The sequence below is a fragment of the Oncorhynchus clarkii genome, chromosome 10, assembly GCF_045791955.1.
Source record: "Oncorhynchus clarkii lewisi isolate Uvic-CL-2024 chromosome 10, UVic_Ocla_1.0, whole genome shotgun sequence".
NCBI lineage: Eukaryota > Metazoa > Chordata > Actinopteri > Salmoniformes > Salmonidae > Oncorhynchus > Oncorhynchus clarkii.
The window spans coordinates 46,028,749-46,047,422 of record NC_092156.1 but is presented as its reverse complement, the minus strand read 5'-3'; the positions used below and the strand labels follow the sequence as shown (position 1 = coordinate 46,047,422).

The 18,674-nt window shown below is 41.9% G+C and overlaps 1 protein-coding gene across 2 annotated transcripts; it reads left to right on the top strand.

Annotated features, from left to right (window-relative positions):
- Positions 1–223: 223 nt before the first annotated feature.
- On the top strand, positions 224–13,253 carry LOC139418645 (matrin-3-like). Of its 2 annotated transcripts, none has more exons than XM_071168262.1 (20): positions 224–354; positions 1,611–2,167; positions 2,290–2,351; positions 2,474–2,512; positions 2,620–2,698; positions 2,810–2,926; positions 5,052–5,177; positions 5,277–5,441; positions 5,605–5,723; positions 5,834–6,356; positions 8,692–8,785; positions 8,917–8,936; positions 9,028–9,156; positions 9,388–9,510; positions 11,154–11,282; positions 11,358–11,485; positions 11,733–11,847; positions 12,071–12,416; positions 12,549–12,670; positions 12,994–13,253. In XM_071168262.1, exons 2-20 carry the CDS (start codon positions 1,643–1,645, stop codon positions 13,024–13,026), a joined length of 2,994 nt encoding a protein of 997 aa, XP_071024363.1. In that variant the 5' UTR covers positions 224–354; positions 1,611–1,642; the 3' UTR covers positions 13,027–13,253. The 2 variants fall into 2 exon arrangements, with proteins under 2 accessions (XP_071024363.1, XP_071024364.1); XM_071168263.1 differs by having other exon boundaries at positions 245–354; positions 1,636–2,167.
- The last annotated feature ends 5,421 nt before the right edge of the window (positions 13,254–18,674 follow it).

Below are 18,674 nucleotides of genomic sequence, written 5' to 3'. Positions count from 1 at the left end.
TTGGCACATAGTATACTTTTTTCTCTATAAGCCAATAGGTATTTCATATACAGTGTATTGCAATGGGGACATGTATTTAACTTTGAAAAAATAAAATAATAAAAAAAACATTTAATGCAATGTCACTTAAATATTAATCATAGTTCATGTTTAGACAATTATTTTTCACATATCTCGAAGAAATACATGGGGGGACTTTTATTATGAACATTTTCTAAATGCCATGATAGGGAAGTACTTTTTTTTTGTCACTGACGAGTCGCTGGTAGAAGGATTAGTTACACATATCTTTGTCCAGACTGTAACGTTAGCCACCAAATTTTACGAAATACCTGAAAGGGGACTTCTTAAAAGGTATGTGTTGCAGCATTCACCATTTGTATTTCATGTGGTAGTTGAACTGGATGCATACATTTTCGCCCCGAAACTATCTTGCTAGAAAGCTATGGTTAGCTTCTTCTTGCTAGCTAGTTTCCTGTCTGTGGGCGGCTAGGCAGCATTCTCCAGCGTTGCGTGCTGCTAGTTAACAATAATGCACTTACTTTATAGCTACATGGGGCATACTTGATAGATAATCTTTATTCATCCCGGGTGTGGAGATATTGGGCTTCGTTTTTCAGAGCTAAAGATGCGTAGGTAGCTAGTTAATAGCAACTGGCTGTCGAGGCCTTCGGCGAAGGCCCATTCGATGTAACTAGCTACAGTAGCTAACGTTAGCTTGCATCTACGTTGTTCTGGGCTGGTAGACATTATTCTTTCTGTGAGGGACATCAATTGACATCTAATTAGTTAGTTAGCTATTGAATGATTAAAGATGGTAATTTTTCAGATACACAGTCGTCGAAGGAGACATCCTTCGCAAGGCTCTTCTTTAGGGCCTACACTTTATACCAGGCTGTATCACTGTTTGGCCGGGGTAGGCCGTCATTGTAAATCATTATTTGTTCCTATCTGACTTGCCTAGTAAAATAACGGTTAAATAAAAATTATACAAAAAATAGATAATAATAAAAAACAAAAAAAACATTGATTTAGACATCAAATCAAATGATATTTGTCACGTGCGCCGAATACAACAGGTGTGTAGACCTTACCGTGAAACGCTTACTTACAAGCCGTTAACCAACCATGCAGTTCAAGAAATAGTTAAGAAAATATTTACTAAAGAAAAGTTTTAAAAAAGTAACACAATAACATTACATAACAATAACGAGGTTATATACCGGGGCTACCGTAACTGAGTCAATGGGTTGCATGGGTTGCAGTTTGGTCGAGTTAGTTTGTACATGTAGGTTGGGGTAAGTGACTATGCATAGATATTAAAAAGCGAGTAGCAACAGTGTAAAAACAAAGGGTGGCCATTTGATTAATTGTTCAGTAGTCTTATAGCTTGGGGTAGAAGCTGATAAGGATCCTTTTGAACATAGACTTAGTGCTCCATTACCCCGCAGTAGCAAAGAGAACCATCTATGACTTGGGTGACTGGAGTCTTTGACACTTTTTTGGGGGGCCCTTCCTCTGACACTGCCTACTATATAGGTTGCCTTAGACATGTTTATATGTTACAACATCAGTTGAAATGACTGAACACCATTTTCCCCCAATTTCAGAATAAACTTCTCTGTGCCCTGACAGTTTGAGGATGGAGGACAGTGAGGGTCACAGCTCTGCACACCAAGGATCTGGTGATGGTGCGACGAGCACTATGAACTTATATGCCACTCTGGGGCTCTCTCCAGAAGACGTGGATGCTCTGGCCCAGATTCCAGAGAATGAGATCAGTGTGGAGACGTTGCCTTATCTGATAATGAAACTGAAGGCCAGTCGAGCCAAGCAAGAGGAGCAGGGACAGGCCTCCCCAAAGGGAGACAGCTGTCAGGAGGATACAGATGATGGAGACCTTAGCAAACAGGACAGTCCCCCTGCTGTCCCTCGCAGGTCAAACAGCCACTGTGACACTGATTATAGGAGAGCGGAGATTCACAGTCGACCAGAGCGGACTGAGGCAAGGAGAGGTTCCCGTCACACTAGGCCCTCGATGGAAAAACCATCCGACAGCCAGCAAAAGATTCCTTTCTCCTATCAAGTGGATGATTTTCATGGAGTTGTGCCCAAGGTTTACCCACACACATGCTCTCTATGCTTATGCATGTTGAATTCTAATAAGGTAAGCTTTGTTAAATTTCAAAACTCTTGCTGTTGGACTGTTTATATATATTTTTAATCAGAACACTCAACCTTCCAAGATGGCAGTAATTTAGCTTAATGTTTTTTTTTTTTTTTTCACAGACATGGAAGGAACATCTCAATGGATTACGACATGCGGAGGGCTGTCAAGAACTCTCGCGTCTGTAAGTGTTTTCATGCAAAGTAAACATTTAGAAAATGTACTATTACAGGTCACAAAATCAATTGAGATATTTTCTATAACATGATTTTACTTCAATTTGTTTTTTTGTGTGTTTTTTTACAGATATCCAGATTGGCAAAAACATGATGCTCGGAAGGAAATGTTAGGGAAAACATGAAATTAAGCTTTACGTTGAAAACAGGCATGTCATGATGTAAAAGCATTAGCTGTTCCTCTTCTTACTTAGAACTGTTTACGTTATCTTCCAGGTCCAACTCCATTCCAAGTAGAGATGCTATTTCAACCGCCCAGAAGTCTGCATCAGAAAGACACTATTTGAAACCCAGGGTAATGATGCCCCTTTTGTGACAATATTCTCTTATAAATAGAGCATTTTTAATTCACTTATGTTTATTTGCTTAAAACTGCATGCTTGAATGTATTTCCATTTTGCTTCAGGCTGGCACGAAGGTGGTGGTCACAAAATTTCCCCATGGCTCTGTTTGTGTTGAAGACTTGATGACTTTGGCTAAGCCATTCGGCACGGTTGTAAAACATCTGGTGTTCCCCTGCAAGGTAAGTTACACAAATTGATGATAAAAACCGAGTAATAAACACTAAACTCTTAAACATGCACTATGCAGAAATTGCTCTGCCATTTCCTGGTTGCTAAAATTAATAGTTCACCTAATTTCAGTGTATGTGACAAAACAATTAAGTATAGTGTAGAGAATCATTGTACCATCTAAACCTCGCCTGTCTACCGGAAGTTGATGCTATTGCTATGAAACCTCTTGCTAGCTTGTTAGCATAACAAATGACCAGCTAGACATTTTACGATTCCCGTTGTGTTAGTAAATTCAATCTGGAGTGCCAGCGTGCGCTCTGGGTGTTTGTAAATCCAGAGCATTGTCAGATTGTCCTTTGTAAATTCAGAGCGTTTTGCTCTGAGGGTTTAGAGCGCACACTGGACGCTCTGGCCGAGGAGTAGGGTTGATCCGTGCGTTCAACGGCAGTCAAGCACCCAAGCTAACTGGTTAACGTTGGCTAGCTACTTCCAGACACATAATGAGAGAGAACCTCAGTCTGACCAGTTCACTCACCCTAGCAGAGCTGGGTTAGGCTGCTTTTATGTTATCCAGACCGTTGGTGACTGTAACTGTGCTGCTGGCAACAATTGAATGACACATTTTTTTTGTCAACGTTTACTGATGGGTGTTGAGCGTTCAACAGTTATTCTGCACTCTGGCACACACAGACGAGAGTAGGATAAAAACATTTGTCATGTGCCAAATACAACAGACCTTACAGTGAAATGCTTACTTACAAGCCCTTAACCAACAGTGCTCTGAAATCTCTGTACAGTTTATGACCATTGCAATAAATAATACAATAAATAATACCCCTCGGTTGATGAGAAACTTCACTGGTCATGGTGGCTCTACTACTATCGCTTCTTCCCCGCTACTCGTTCCTTCCAATTTTCTCATCACCTCCAGATAGGATATACGCTGGACACTCCTTACCCTTTCCACCTCATTCTCCTTCACCCTACCAGGACACTTCAAGAATTCAGGCGCATGTTCACCTCCACAGTTGAAGCATTTCCCTTCATCTAGCATACAATATTCTTCCCTTCTGCACACGCTTGACACATGACAATCTTTTACATTTGTGAAACTGAAGGGTCTTGTGCACAAAATCTCTTACAGGGCATCTCATGAATCCTAACATTATTTGAGATAGGAGAGACTCTTCATCAAAGAACAGTAGCATGGATGAAGTCTGTTTCTTTTCTCCGTCTACCATACAGGTCAGGCGACGTGGACCAACTATTCCATCGATGTCTTCAGTTATGTCCTCTGCCTTTATGTTTTGCGCCACCCCAGAAATAATCACCTTGCTAGGCGCCCTGCTACAAAAATCAATGCAGGAAACATTCCACTCCGTTATCTTAAAACACGCTTCTTCTTGCGACTCACCCACTCCAGACTTTCCTCCAACATATTCCAGATTTTCCTGGAGACGTAAACGGATTTCCCAAGTAGCATTGATCCAAAACCCTGACTCTGAACAAAAACAAGTCTAGTGGTTCCTGTTTTCCAACATAGCGTTGCTACTCTTGTTTCCCTTTTTTTTCGCCACTAACCCACTCATTCTTACTTTCTGTACTATTAGCTTCACTCTACTCAGTTTCCGCCATCTTCCATCCTCAGTCACTCTAGCTTCACCTTTGGCTGCATATTTGCATTAACAGCCCTAAAAGCACAGAGAAAGTATACACTGCTTGCATACTTTGTATTTTGGCGAAGTTAGTACGACATCCGGGAACTTTTGGCATACTAACTATATCCATGCTATGACCAATAAGCATACTATATTCTCAATTCACGTCACAAATAGTGCAGTTAGTATGAGTATTCAAAACACAGCTATTGTCTTTTCAGCTATTTGAAGCTGGTGTACAAAACCGAAGGTAAAAGAGGAAACTTAAACAGAGGAAGCATAGAAATGTTCTATGTGCCCTATATCTACTGCTTCTTAGACTTGCTTTCAATGAGAATGACACACATATATCTAATTTCTATGTGAATTTGGTTGGGTCGCCCAAAAAGTTACATTTTGCAGCTTTAACATTCTCTATCTCTCAATCTGTAGTTGAATGTCTTGGATGATTCACTGTTGTATTTGTTTGTTACAGGGATTCCTGGAGTTTGGTTCTCACAAAGAGGCAGTCAATATGGTGAATCACTTCAGTGAAAAGCAAGCTTTCGTGAAGGGATATAAGTTGAATCTGTACTTGTCACCGATGGTGTGCAGTATTCATGTAAGTGCATCTGTCTGTTAAAAGTTTGAGATAATGATAATAATTAATACAGAAGTATTAATCACAGAGATCCCAGTATGAGCATGTTTTTTCCTTTAGCCGCCAAGGTTGGATGAACCACCAGAAAAACGGCAGACCAAACAAGCTACCAATACAGTGGTTTGTTTTTCCCGCCTACCTCCTGGGAAGGAAAGAGAATCTGAGATTCTTGATCTCGCCAAGATGTTTGGGGATGTGCGGCATTCAACATTTTCAAGTGATCAGGTAAGGTTCGAGCAATATGGAATTAAAGTGTGGTCAATCATATTCTGCAAATCTCTGGTGATTTCAAATAGACAACAATTATTAAAACGATTTACTCCAAAACCTTCATTATGCGGCACCATATTTAGCTTAGTCTAATGAATTCTCCCTTATTCATCTGCAGGCCTTGATTGAGATGGTAGATTGGAAGGATGCTGACATTATGGTGAAGTACTACCACTCCAACCCCCTAAAGATCAGTGGAAAGAGTGTCAAAGTATACTTGTCACTGAAACGCCTGAGGTAAGTAAGAGTCCTTCAACTGGGGCTATTGTGGCCAGACCGATTTTCCTGTGGGACTCATCAGGAAGTATGTCTCAGGGAAGTTTACCTCAATGGTTTTTGCCTTGTAGAGAAAGTCCTGACTCCACCACATCCAGAAGAGCAGATTCCAGTAAAGGCCGCAGCAGCAGACACAAGAGTGAGGAGACTAGCAAGACCTCAAACTCCACAAACAAAGAGAAACCCAGTACAGGCAAACAACCTGCCGAGAAAGTGATGGAACAAGGAGAAGGTCAACAAAGCACCTCAGAGGAGGTCAAGGAAGTGGTCAAGCAGGACATTGAGGAGGTGGTCAAAAAGGAGGACGTTAATTTGGAAAACAAAGATCTGGACGAAGAGATTATCCAGGTGGAAGCTAAACAAAGCTTGTTAGATGATGAGAATGGAGCTGGTGTTGATACTAAAGACCCCGCTCCTTCTAAAAGTACCTCTCTGGTGGCTGATTGTAAAGATAAGGGGGAACCCGAAATCACAGAACTGTTGGCAGACGATACCTTGGAGGATTGTGACATCAAGGCTGCCGATGATCCAGCTCTGTGTGATGCTGACTTCTCAATGGAGAACATGGTGGAACAGGAGAGCTTTCAAGAAGATGTAAGAAATTCTTGTCATTCATATTTGTGACCGGAACCAACAAAAGGCTTATTGTTCCCAGAATTGAAAATAAGTTTGTCAAGTAACCAAGATGTGGGTTCCTAGCAATGGCTTCTTAAAGCATGTGTGCTTCAACTCTTCAACTTGGTTGAAGTTCTGGGAGCATTCCTGAGAATGTAGTTTTGTTGAGTGAGATCCTCCACTGATCAGTTGAAACAGATGTGGCCATCTATTGCCTAGAACCACTGAAATCTGGCAGAAGTTTCAGTGGCAAATAAAATGTATCTGACACTTCTGAACCTCGTCAATCTAGACAAACAGTCAAGATGTTTTCTGTGACTCATGTCAGCAATGCCCGGTTTGACTCATGGCTTGTTGGAATATTGAGTTTGCTTGATACCATAGCACGCTACTTACAGTGCCTTCAGAAAGTATTCATGCACCTTGAACTATTCCACATTTTGTTGTTACAGCCTGAATTTAAAATGTATTTCTGTCTCACACATCTACACACAATACGCATTATGACAAAGTTAAAACATGTTTTTATAAATGTTTGCAAATGTGTTTAAAAATTAAATACATATCTAATTTACATAAGTATTCACACCCCTGAGTCTGTTAGAATCACCTTTCTGGATAAGTCTCTGATTTTCACACCTGGATTGTACAATATTGGCACATAATTCTTTAAGCTCGGGCAAGTTGGTTGTTGATAATGGCTAGACAGACATTTTCAAGCAGATTTAAGTAAAAACTGTAACTAGGCCACTCAGGAACATTCCATTTTGTCTTGGTAAGCAACTCCAGTGTAGATTTGGCCTTGTGTTTTAGGGTATTGTCCTGCTGAAAGGTGAATTTCTCCCCATGTCTGTTGGAAAGCAGACTGAACCAGGTTTTCCTCTTGGATTAGCTCTAAGCAGTGCCTTTTTATCCTTAACTCCCTAGACCTTGACAAGGATACTCATAACATGATGCCTACACCACCATGCTTGAAAATATGACGTGGTCCTCAGTTAATTTCTTTGCCTTATTGCAAACAGGATGAATGTTTTAGAATATTTTTATTCTGTACAGGCTTCCTTATTTTCACTGTCATTTAGGTTAGTATTGTGGAGTAACTACAATGTTGTTGATCCATCCTCAGTTGTCTCCAATTACAGCCATTAAACACTAACTGTTTTAGTCACCAATATTCCATGGTGAAATCCCTGAGCTATTTCCTTCCACTGAGTTAGACTGGGTGTATTAATACTGAAGTGTAATTAATAACTTCACCATGCTCAAAGGGATATTCAATGTCAGATTTTTTTTCTTTTTTTACCCACATACCAATTGGTGCCCTTATTTGCGAGGCATTGGATGACATCCCTGGTCTTGGTTTGAAATTCACTGCTCGACTGAGGGACCTTACAATTATCTTTGTGTGGCGTACAGATGGGGGTAGTCATAAAAAAAAAGTCCATGCAAGTTATTTGACATGTTAAGCACAATTCTACTCCTGAACTTTAGGCTTGCCATTAACAAAGGTTAAATACTTATTGGACACGAGCCATTTCAGCTTTTAAAATGTTTTATTTGTAAAAATGTCTAAAACCATCATTTCAATTTGACATGGGGTATTGTGTGTAGGCCCGTAACACACACTCTAAATGTAATCCATTTTAAATTCAGGCTAACAACAATGGATAAAGTCTAGGGGTGTGAATACTTTCTGGAGGCACTGTATGTAGGCTATATGATTTGCTCAGGGACTATTCATTCCATCAGTTTTATGAGTGCCCTACAAATCAGATGGAGATCAGCTTTGAAGGATCTCCTTACGTTCCATGGTTTAATATCAAAGGTTATAGAGCCATCTCTGTACAAGCTCATTGTTCCCAGAAAACCTAGACTGACCGTAGTAATCCAGAACAGGCGCTTAATCGCTCAAAAGTCAGCCAAACATTGTTGAACTGCATTGTTGGTTACGGGATTGTAAGTAAGCATTTCATGGTTAGGTCTACACGTGTGTTCGGCACATGTGACAAATACAATTCTATTTGATCAATTAGACATGCTTATTTGTTCAGCCTTAGCATGGTTAAAACCTGGCCTGACCAAGAGGTTTGAATAACTTAGGATATTTAAGCTGTCAATGTCAATTGTAATAGTGCAGCCACGGAGTTCTCTTCCTAGCTTTGTGACATGGATCTGTATCATACTTCAGTACTATTGAATACAGTTTTGCATGCTTTTATGTTCAGTGTTTGAAATGCTTTTGACAGTTTCCCATTGCAACCTCACATAACTCAAATTCTTTAACTTATTGATGTTGTGGACTTATTTTCAACAGGACAATATGGATGACATGGATTTCCCTGAGAATATGGATGACTTCGTTACGTTGGATGAACTTGACGACAGTACTGGAGGGGACACGCCGCTGGGTAAGCAATGAATGATGAAAAACATTCTTACTTGGCAGCAATGGACAAAAACAATTATTACAGTTGTCTAGCCTGTGTGGATAATCTCCAGATAATTTATAGTAATAATTACTTTTTGTTTTTATTTGCAGAGTCAAAGGATGCTTCATGGGTTGGTATTCCTCCATATTGAGTAGTTGGAATGTGTCAAACGTGTAGAAAAGTTGTTTTTATTGATAGTCGGTTAAAATTGTTTTCTACAGGATGGAAAAGTTGTCCAAATTAGCCCAATTAGAAAGGGCTATGGAAATGTGGAGGTGGCCCTATTGAAACTGGCAGAGCGGGCAAACGTGAAAGTTGTAAACCATTCCATATCCTTCCTCAGACAGGAGGTATGTTCATAATTATGTTACTTGCAGATATGTTATTTGGGGATCAGTGATTTATTTTGTATGGTACTTATCTAGTTTTTTTCATGGGATGGAAATGTCAAAGCAACAGTGGTGAATAATTTGACATTCATGTAGTTCGGCATACAGGAAGGAGTTTATTTACTCAACCCCTGATTTGTGCAAACGTTTGCTGTCTTTGTTTTTATGATATAGCTTTTTCTATATTTTCAGGCATGGTTAGAGCTTGAAACTACCGAGGAAGTACGTGAAATGGTGAAATTCTACAAAGGAAAAGGACAGTTGTTGAGGAAACATGTCAATGTTAGCATGTGCTTTTCACGGAAAGAGTTGGAGGTGGGTTTGGTGTCTGCTAAATGGTGTAGTATGCGTTATGCATCTGATGAAAGAATTGAGTTGCAGTGCATTCATAAAGTATTCAGACCCATTGACTTTTTCCACATTTTGCTACGTTACAGCCTTTTACTAAAATTGATTCAATTGTTTTTTTCCCCTCAAGTACAACACACAATACCCCATAATGACAAAGCAAAAACTGTTTTTTAGATTTTTTAAAACTAATTTAAACCAAAAAAATGAAGTCACATTTACTTATGTATTCAGACCATTTACTGAGTACTTTGAAGCACCTTTGGCAGTGATTACAGCCTCAAGTCTTCTTGGGTGTGACGCTACAAGCTAGGCACACCTGTATTTGGGGAGTTTCTCCCATTCTCCTCATCAGATCCTCTCAAGCTCTATCAGGTTGGATGGGGAGCGTCGCTGCACAGAGCTGTTCGATCGGGTTCAAGTCCGTGCTCTGGCTGGGCCACTCAAGGACATTCAGAGACTTGGCCTGAAACCACTCCTGCTTTGTCTTGGCTGTGTGCTTAGGGTCGTTGTCCTGTTGGAAGGTGAACCTTCACCCCAGTCTGAAAACCTGCTCCAGAGCGCCCAGGACTTCATCAAGTCTCTCTGTACTTTGCTCCGTTCATCTTTCCCTCGATTGTAACTAGTCTCCTAGTCCCTGCTGCTGAAAAACATCCCACTAGCATGAATCTGCCACCACCATGCTTCACTGTAGGGGTGGTGCCAGGTTTCATCCAGACGTGACACTTGGAATTCAGGCCAAAGAGTTCAATCTTGGTTTCATCTGGACTGAGAATCATTTAGGTGCTTTTTTTGCAAACCATGCGGTCTCTCATGTGCCTTTTTCTGGGGAGTGGCTTCCATCTGGCCACTCTACCATAAAGGCATAATTGGTGGAGTGCTGCAGAGATGGTTGTCCTTCTGGAAGGTTTTCCCATCTCCACAGAGGTCTTGGTCACCTCCCTGACCAAGACCCTTCTCCCCAAATTGCTCAGTTTGGCTGGGCGGCCAGCCCTAGGAAGAGTCTAGGTGGTTCCAAACTTCTTCCATTGAATAATGATTAAGGCCACTATGTTCTTGGGGACCTTCTTGGGATGCTTCAGAAATGTTTTGGTACACTTGTCCAGATCTGTGTGTCGACACAATCCTGTCTCGGAGTTCACCAGACAATTCCTTCAACCTCAGCTTGGTTTTTGCTCTGATATGCACAGTCAACAGTGGGACCTTATCTAGACCGGTGAGTGCCTTTCCAAATCATGTCCAATCAATGGAGTCCACCTGTGGTAAATTCAAATCAAGTTGAATAAACATCTCAAGGATGATCAATGGAAACAGGATGCACCTGAGATCAAATTTGAGTCTCGTAGCAAAGGGTCTGAATACTTAAGTAAAAAATGTATTTCAGTTTATATTTAATAAAATTGCAAACATATCTAAACCTGTTTTTGCTTTGTCATTATGGGGTATTGTGTATAGATTGAGGGGGGGGAAATGTTTTAGAGTAAGGCTGTAACATAACAAAATGTGGAAAATAAAGGGGTCTGAATACTTGCCAAATGCAATGTATTATAGACTAAACTACAGACCTTAGTCAATATTTGTGTAGTGTGACTTTGTTTCTGTCATTGCAGAGTCCTAGTGGGAGATCCATCTACATTTGTATGCTTCCACTCCAGAAGTACTCTGACGTCTCTCTTTTACGACTTGCCCAGCCTTTCGGGAAAATCACTGGCTATAATTTGAACTGGCGTCATGGAAAGGTAAAGTTACACCTGCCCATTTGGTTTTTCTATTAATAAAGGACTTTCACATGGATGTTTTTAATTTTTTTCCAGTGTTATATCCAGTTGGAGAGCGTGGAAGCCGCTCAGAAAATGGTGAAGTACTTCCAACGTCCACACAAGTTCTACGGGACTCTGTTAAGAGTCAGTTTGTGCAAAAAGGGAGACTCCCTAATATACTGGTAAATAATTTTAATGCCCCTAAGTATATGCAGTAGAGTAGATGATAGAAATGATAGTTAGACTAAATGGAATTTGAAGACTGGATACTAGCATTCTATGTCCACTGCCAGTTCAATTGATTGGCTGTATATTCTTCCAATAAATTCCAAAGAATAATCTATGGTTCAACTGGACTGTATGAGGGCTGTACCTAAGTACACTTTCATGATATAGTACTCCATGACATATTCTGCCCTCCTGATACAGGAAGCCTCCAGTCAAATATGAGCTGTGGTTGGCCAGTCAGAAAGACAGAAGATCAAGAGATCATCATGGAGATGAAAAGACTAATGGCCAGTCAGCCAAAAGCCCCTATCCAGAGGTGAAAGATGGTTATTGCTATGTTTTTGTTTCCTTAATTTAAACAAGGTGAAATATTGCCTTGCTAGTTAAATGCTAGCTGAATATTTATGTATTTAATTTTGGCATGTCCGTGAACAATCCTTTTACAGTTACTGGTTATTCAATAAGTAATCAGTTGGTGTTGGTCTCTCAGGCTAAGTAGAACAAATTAGTAAAATACATGATTGTGTTTGTATGGCCAGGATGTCCAGAGCCCTGTGTCTGACAATGAGGGGGTCTGTGGGGACCCTGAGGGTGAGGAAGCCAGTGGTGTGGAAGCTCTCCCAGCAGGAGAGGAGAAGCAGCAGGAGGAGGGGGAGAAGAAGCAGCAGGAGGAGGAGGGGGAGAAGCAGCAGCAGGAGGAGGGGGAGGAGAAGCAGCAGCAGGAGGAGGGGGAGGAGAAGCAGCAGCAGGAGGAGGGGGAGGAGAAGCAGCTGCAGCAGGTGGAGGAGAAGCAGCTGCAGCAGGTGGAGGAGAAGCAGCTGCAGCAGGTGGAGGAGAAGAAGCAGGAGGGACCTCTGGGTCCTTATCAACCTGACAACCCTGTTGGTAAGATGCTAGAGAAACTGACTTATGTGTGTGTGGCTGCCTATTTTTATTATCAGGTGTGACCGGGATCTGCTAAAGAGCTTTTAGTGCCATATTGTGATAACGACCCTTTCGCTCTCCTTTTACTTGCAGGGTTAGACTATCTGGTGCCAAGGACTGGATTCTTCTGCAAGCTGTGCAACATCTTCTACAACAATGAGGAAACAGCCAAATCAGTCCACTGTAGCAGTGAGGAACATTATCTAAACCTTAAGGTAATTCTCAACTATGACAAGTCAAGTCTTATGAATCATACTTTGGTGGGGTGTTTTTGTAAAAAAAATAATAATAATAATGTTCACCTTGGAGGCAAGAACACATTCTCAACATTCCCCAGGCTTCACTGTTAAATGTTAATTGTCGAATATTCATCCATTTCAAGGGAAACCTTGTTTATTTATTTAAAGCTAGTATCACCTGTGCTTGTGGAATCTTGACCATTTGGAAAGATGAGACTTGGATCTGTTTTAGCTGTTCTTGGTAATGGGTTAACATAGATAATGCATTGAAAATGTACACTGATTTTCTTCTCTTTCAGAGAAAGATGGATAAAGAAACAGACCTTATCTGATTGAGGATTGTCGTCCCCTTGTAGTCTTCCCAGAGGAAGGCTGTTTTAGTATAAACATTTCTGTCCAGTTTGTTTTTAACATTCCAGTCTTTTTTGTTACTGTTAACATTGTTACACATTTGAAATTAATTAATGCAGCCTATTACGAAATGTAGTCCCATTCTGTGGTTAGGAATAGTACCTGGATTTAGTTTCCTCTTATTGAATAAATAAATGTTGGACTTGTTCTTTGACTTCTGCCGTTACTTTTGTCACCTCTTATGGTTAACATTTACTCTGAACCTACTGCACTTGACAGAAGCCTATGGTTGTTTATGGTAACTGTCATTTATCAAGGACATGTGGACAGGTTTGGCTTGAACTACATCCCATAATTTGCCATAACCCAGAGAACCATCTGGTGCTTGACTGTGACAGAGCTGGCTAAGAAGATTCACCCAGTCTGGGGCAAGGAGCAGCACATCGCTTGAGGAAAAAGACAAAGGAGGGAGATCGAACAAACAGGCCTAGACGCTTCTGATAGGGGAGAGTTCAGTGAATGTATTCCCTAACATTTTACACAAACTCGAGGCTACAAAAGTTGTGCATTTTATATTCAAGCTACCACTGTTTTGGAACACTGCCTTCAGGGTAATGTCATGAAAGCTTAACTCTGGTTATGTAGACAGTGTAATTAGTTCAAGCACTGACAATAGTGAAGGGGTGTGTCATGTTATTAGAGTGATGGAGAATGAAAAATAAGTTTACATGTTGAATATATTAGGCTATCATATTGCAACATAAGTAGATATTTTACATAGTATTAGTATGAACATGATTTAATTTCATATACACTTTATTTCCATTTCATCTTCTGGTTCAACTGGAATGCATGATATGCAGAAAAAAAATCAAGTAATCCTATACATATTCTAGTAATTACTATAGAAATCTGTACTATCATTTAGGATTGTTATGTCTAGCGGGTAATACACTCCTGTCCCCAATGGACCGGCTCGCACATGAAGCATCCTCTTCAGGCTGCAAAGGCATTTACTTAATTAACTATCCCCATTTTCGGATAAGGGTGTGATGGAGGAATGGATGCACTGGCTAGAAGGGGCAGAACATCCGTTCATTGTGTGGACCGACCACAAAAACCTGGAGTATCTCTGCACCACCAGGCATCTAAATTCCAGGCAAGCGAGATGGGCTCTGCTGTTTACCCGGTTCAACTTTTCCCTCTCCTACCAACCGGGGTCCAAGACGGATGCCCTGTCTCACCGCTATAACCCCACGGTTACCACCTTGGAGCCTGAGACCACCCTTTCCACCTCGTGCCTGGCGAAGGCACTCAGCTGGGGTATGGAGAAACATGTCCGGGAGGCGCAGCGGTCCCAGCCGAACTCTGGGGGGGGGGGGGCAGATAACCGGATGTTTGTGCCTGACGCCTACCGCTCCGCGTTCCTGGAGTGGGCCCATTCCTCTAGGCTTGCCTGTCACCCGGGCTCTCGTCACACCCTGGCCTTCGTGTGACAATGCTTTTGGTGACCGACAATGGTTCCGGATGTTGCCGCGTTTGTCGCCGCCAGCACGGTCTGTGCACAGAACAAGACTCCTCGGCAAGCTCCGGTTGGTCTTCTCCAACCACTGCCTGTCCCTCACCATCCCTGGTCCCATACCTCCCTGTATTTCGTCACGGGTCTCCCCCCGTCTGAGGGCAACAATGCCATCCTGACTGTGGTTGACCAGTTTTCCAAAGCCGCCCATGTCATTGCTCTCCCCAAACTATCCTCAGCCAAGGAGACGGCCCAGCTTATGGTGCAGCACGTCTTCCGGATCCACAGACTCCCAGTGGACATGGTCTCCAACCCTACCACCTGAAGTCAGCAACTTGTATGGGTTGAGTACGCTCGCAAAATCACTTCCTTGCCCTGCCACGGGTTTCTCGCCCTTCGAGTGTTCCTTGGGAAATCAGCCTCTGCTCTTCCCCGAGCAAGAGGAGGAAGTCAGCAATCCCTCTGCCCAGATGTTCATCCGCCTCTGTTGCCGTACCTGGAAGAGAGCCCAGGCCGCTCTGTTGAAGACCACTTCCAAGTATAGGCGACAAGCAGATCGCCACATGCTATCGGCTCGGGCAGAGGGTATGGCTCATCACCCGGGACCTGCCCCTCCGGGTGGAGTCCCGTAAACTTTCCCCCCGTTTTATCGGCCCATTCTCCATCTCTAGAGTCCTTAGCCCCATAGCTGTTCATCTTTTGTTACCTTGTAACCTCTGTATTCACACTACTTTCCATGTGTCTAGGATTAATCCCATGTCTCACAGCCCTTTGTATTCTGTTTCCAGGCCCACCCCTCCTCTCTGTGTCATCGATGGCCATCCGGCGTACACGGTGAGAAGCCTCCTGAGTGTTCGACCACGGGGCAGGGGTTTCCAGTACCTGGTTGACTGGGAGGGTTATGGCCCGGAGATGTGCTGGAGACATCCTAGACCCAGCCCTCATCGCCGACTTCCACTGGCACCCCGGTTAACTAGGTATGCGCTCAGATAGGAGGCCAGGTGGTGACCCTAAAGGGGAGGATAATGTCACACCCTGATCTGTTTAACCTGTTTTTGTGATTGTCTCCACCCCCCTCCAGGTGTCGCCCATCTTCCCCATTATCCCCTGTGTGTTTATACCTGTGTTCTCTGTTTGTCTGTTGCCAGTTTGTCAAGTCAACCAGCGTTTTTGTATCTCAGCTCCTGCTTTTCCCAGGGTCTCTTTTTCTCACCCTCCTGGTTTTGACCCTTGCCTGATCACTCTGCTAGCCCCTGACACTCTGACCCTAAGCCTGCCTGCCGACTTGTACCTTTGCCCCAACTCTGGATTATTGATCTCTGCCTACCCTGAGCCTGCCTGCCATCCGGTATGTTTGCCCCACCTCTGGTTTACTGACCCCTGCCTGCCTTGACCTGTCTATTGCCTTCCCCTGTTGGATTATTAAACCATTGTTAATTCAACGTTTTCGGATAAGAGTGTGAAACATCCCAAATTGTCAGACAATTTTAAAAATGGTGGTAGAAATTGGTTTATTAAGGAAGTACACATCTTTCCAGTTTTCAGACAACCCTGCGGTATTTTAGTTGTTGGCTTGAGCACAACGCGCAAAGCCCAGTGTGCACATTTGCTCGATAATGCAATTTATTTTGACAAAATTATCAGTAGCCTAGAGTTAAAAATGCGATGGAAATCCATTTACTTGTATTTTTTATTCGGTACATGGAAATGGAAATGTTATGCTCACAGCTTTTTATTCGCAACAAATCAATTGTTTAAATGCGCATGTTTTTATGCAGATTTTTTTAGTATTTGCTTGGAAATCTGTCACCAATTGGCTGGAAACCTAGCTATAGACCTAGCTAACAAGGGGTGGGGGTTGTGCTGTTACTCAAACATTTCCCAATGTTGACAGGTCTGCTATTTGTATGTTGAAATGCATGTGTAGGCTACATTTTGTTGTTGGTGACCTTGCATGCAGAAAGCACATATCTTTAAATTAAAACTAAGGTTTTGAACTTGGTTTAGGCATGTGGTCACTTTTCCAATAATGAGATATGTAGCCTTGTTAATGTTTTTAAACGTGTTTACGTTATTCACAATGCACCCGTTCACAGTTGGCTAGTTAATACAAAATAATGGAAATGAGGGGGGAAAGGATAAGGAATAGGTCAATCTGTTCAGATGTACTAAAATCAACTGTCTCATGCATTGTGAATGTAAGAATTACATCTGTCATTCACAATACTGTATGCACAACAGGGCTGAGGAAATTAACTTGAGGAAGATAGATGACTGATGCTTCTTACCCTTATTCATTGAGGAGCGGGGGAAGTTCTACGAAACATAATTGTTAGTTTCAGTATTAATAGTAATTTAACAATTCTAAATAGCCAAAATAGCTACTAAAAACTATTTGTAAAAATGTATTAATTATCATCTTATCTCACAAATACAAATGTTCATGTCATTCTCAACATATCCCTTACAACAGCAAATTACAATGTTTCCCTTTATTTACACTCTCCGCGAGAACGTTCGTTGGAGTCCTCAGACTGTGATAGGCTAGCTTGGCTGGAGTTAACGTTGGACGATGTGAACTTCTATGCTAACAGAGTTTTACAGATTAATTCAACTCAAACATCATAAAAACATGACAATAATAACATTAAACTCCGCTTAACTTGGTATTTCACATCATATGCTTTATAACTCGCTCACCGTGAAGATTAAAAATAATTCGTTTATCTGGTGCTTCAGTTTTCAGTTGGCTCTGGTTCAACTTCACTAGGCAGGCAGGCTAGCGTGAGAGCACATGAAGTACCCACTTCCCAAGAAACAAGCACACCCCTTGACTATACATGATTACAAATAGCAGATTAGGCTACCATATATCTAACATTCTCCAACATTTCTGGTTGGCAACACAGGGAACCCAAACATGAGCACTTAAAAAAATAAAAACTATTAACAGAAAGTATTACCCCTTTTTCACAGCAACTATTTACGTTTTTATTTGATGTTACAGACAAACTTGGGCCAACAATAGTAGCCTCATGCCTCTGACTTTATGTAGCACAATATTGGCTCACTCCAATATGGTATCCTTCCGCTCGACAGGATACATTTAGTCCTGTGTACCGGGTAGTGCTGCGACTGACCCCCTTAAATAGCTGCCGCGCTACTACTCACACCTTTTCCTATTTTCGGCTCATTCCAGAAGATTCGCTGGGGGGATGTTTTTTCAGCAGCAGGGACTGAGACTCGTCAGGATCGAGGGAAAGATGAACGGAGCAAAGTACAGAGAGATCCTTGATAACCTGCTCCAGAGCGCTCAGGACCTCAGATTGGCAGTTATATAGAACACATTGTATTGCTAAAATGGTATCTGCAGTGGCCGTACAGCATTTACTGTGATACAGCCTCTGCAGATGTCAGGGCATGTACACTTGCGCTTCGTTGAGTAGAGCAGTGCAGGACTTCCCGCCCCCACCTACCGTCAATCAATCATGTCAATGCGGAGCTTTGCGGAGCCCTCCACATTGTTACAAATTCTGGCCCGTGCATGGTTGGCTTTAAGTTGCCCCTCACTATAGCTGCACTTCTCCACATGTTCAGACTTTTAGGGCAGGTGTCACAGACAGGGTTTAGATTATGCCAGGAGTAGGCCTTAATGTGTACTATTTAAAGGACATTTAAATAGCATTCATGAACGTGGCTTAAATTTGGGTTAGTTAGTCAGACTACGGAGTCCTTGAGTAAGGTAAGTAAACCTAAATGAGAACACCTGGGTTAAGCCTGATTAGGTTAAGTATGAGCACATGCTGTTGGTCTAATGGTGCTCATATAATCCTGGGAATGGAATAGAAAACACCATCACTGGTGTGAATCTTGAGACAAAACAATGGCAGAGGCTAAAATTCAAAACTTGAGCATGAAAAAATGCTACTAAAACAAAATTTCTCAAACCATCCAGTTATTGAACGTAAAAACCATTCTACTGCTACTGAGCAAAATAACAAGTGGTTGGGCTGCAATTTTTAGTGAATTCATTGCAAATGAAAATGTAACCACAAGAAGAGTACTACTTCAGGTGAGTTATCTCCGTTATTTTCAGTATTTCACATTCAT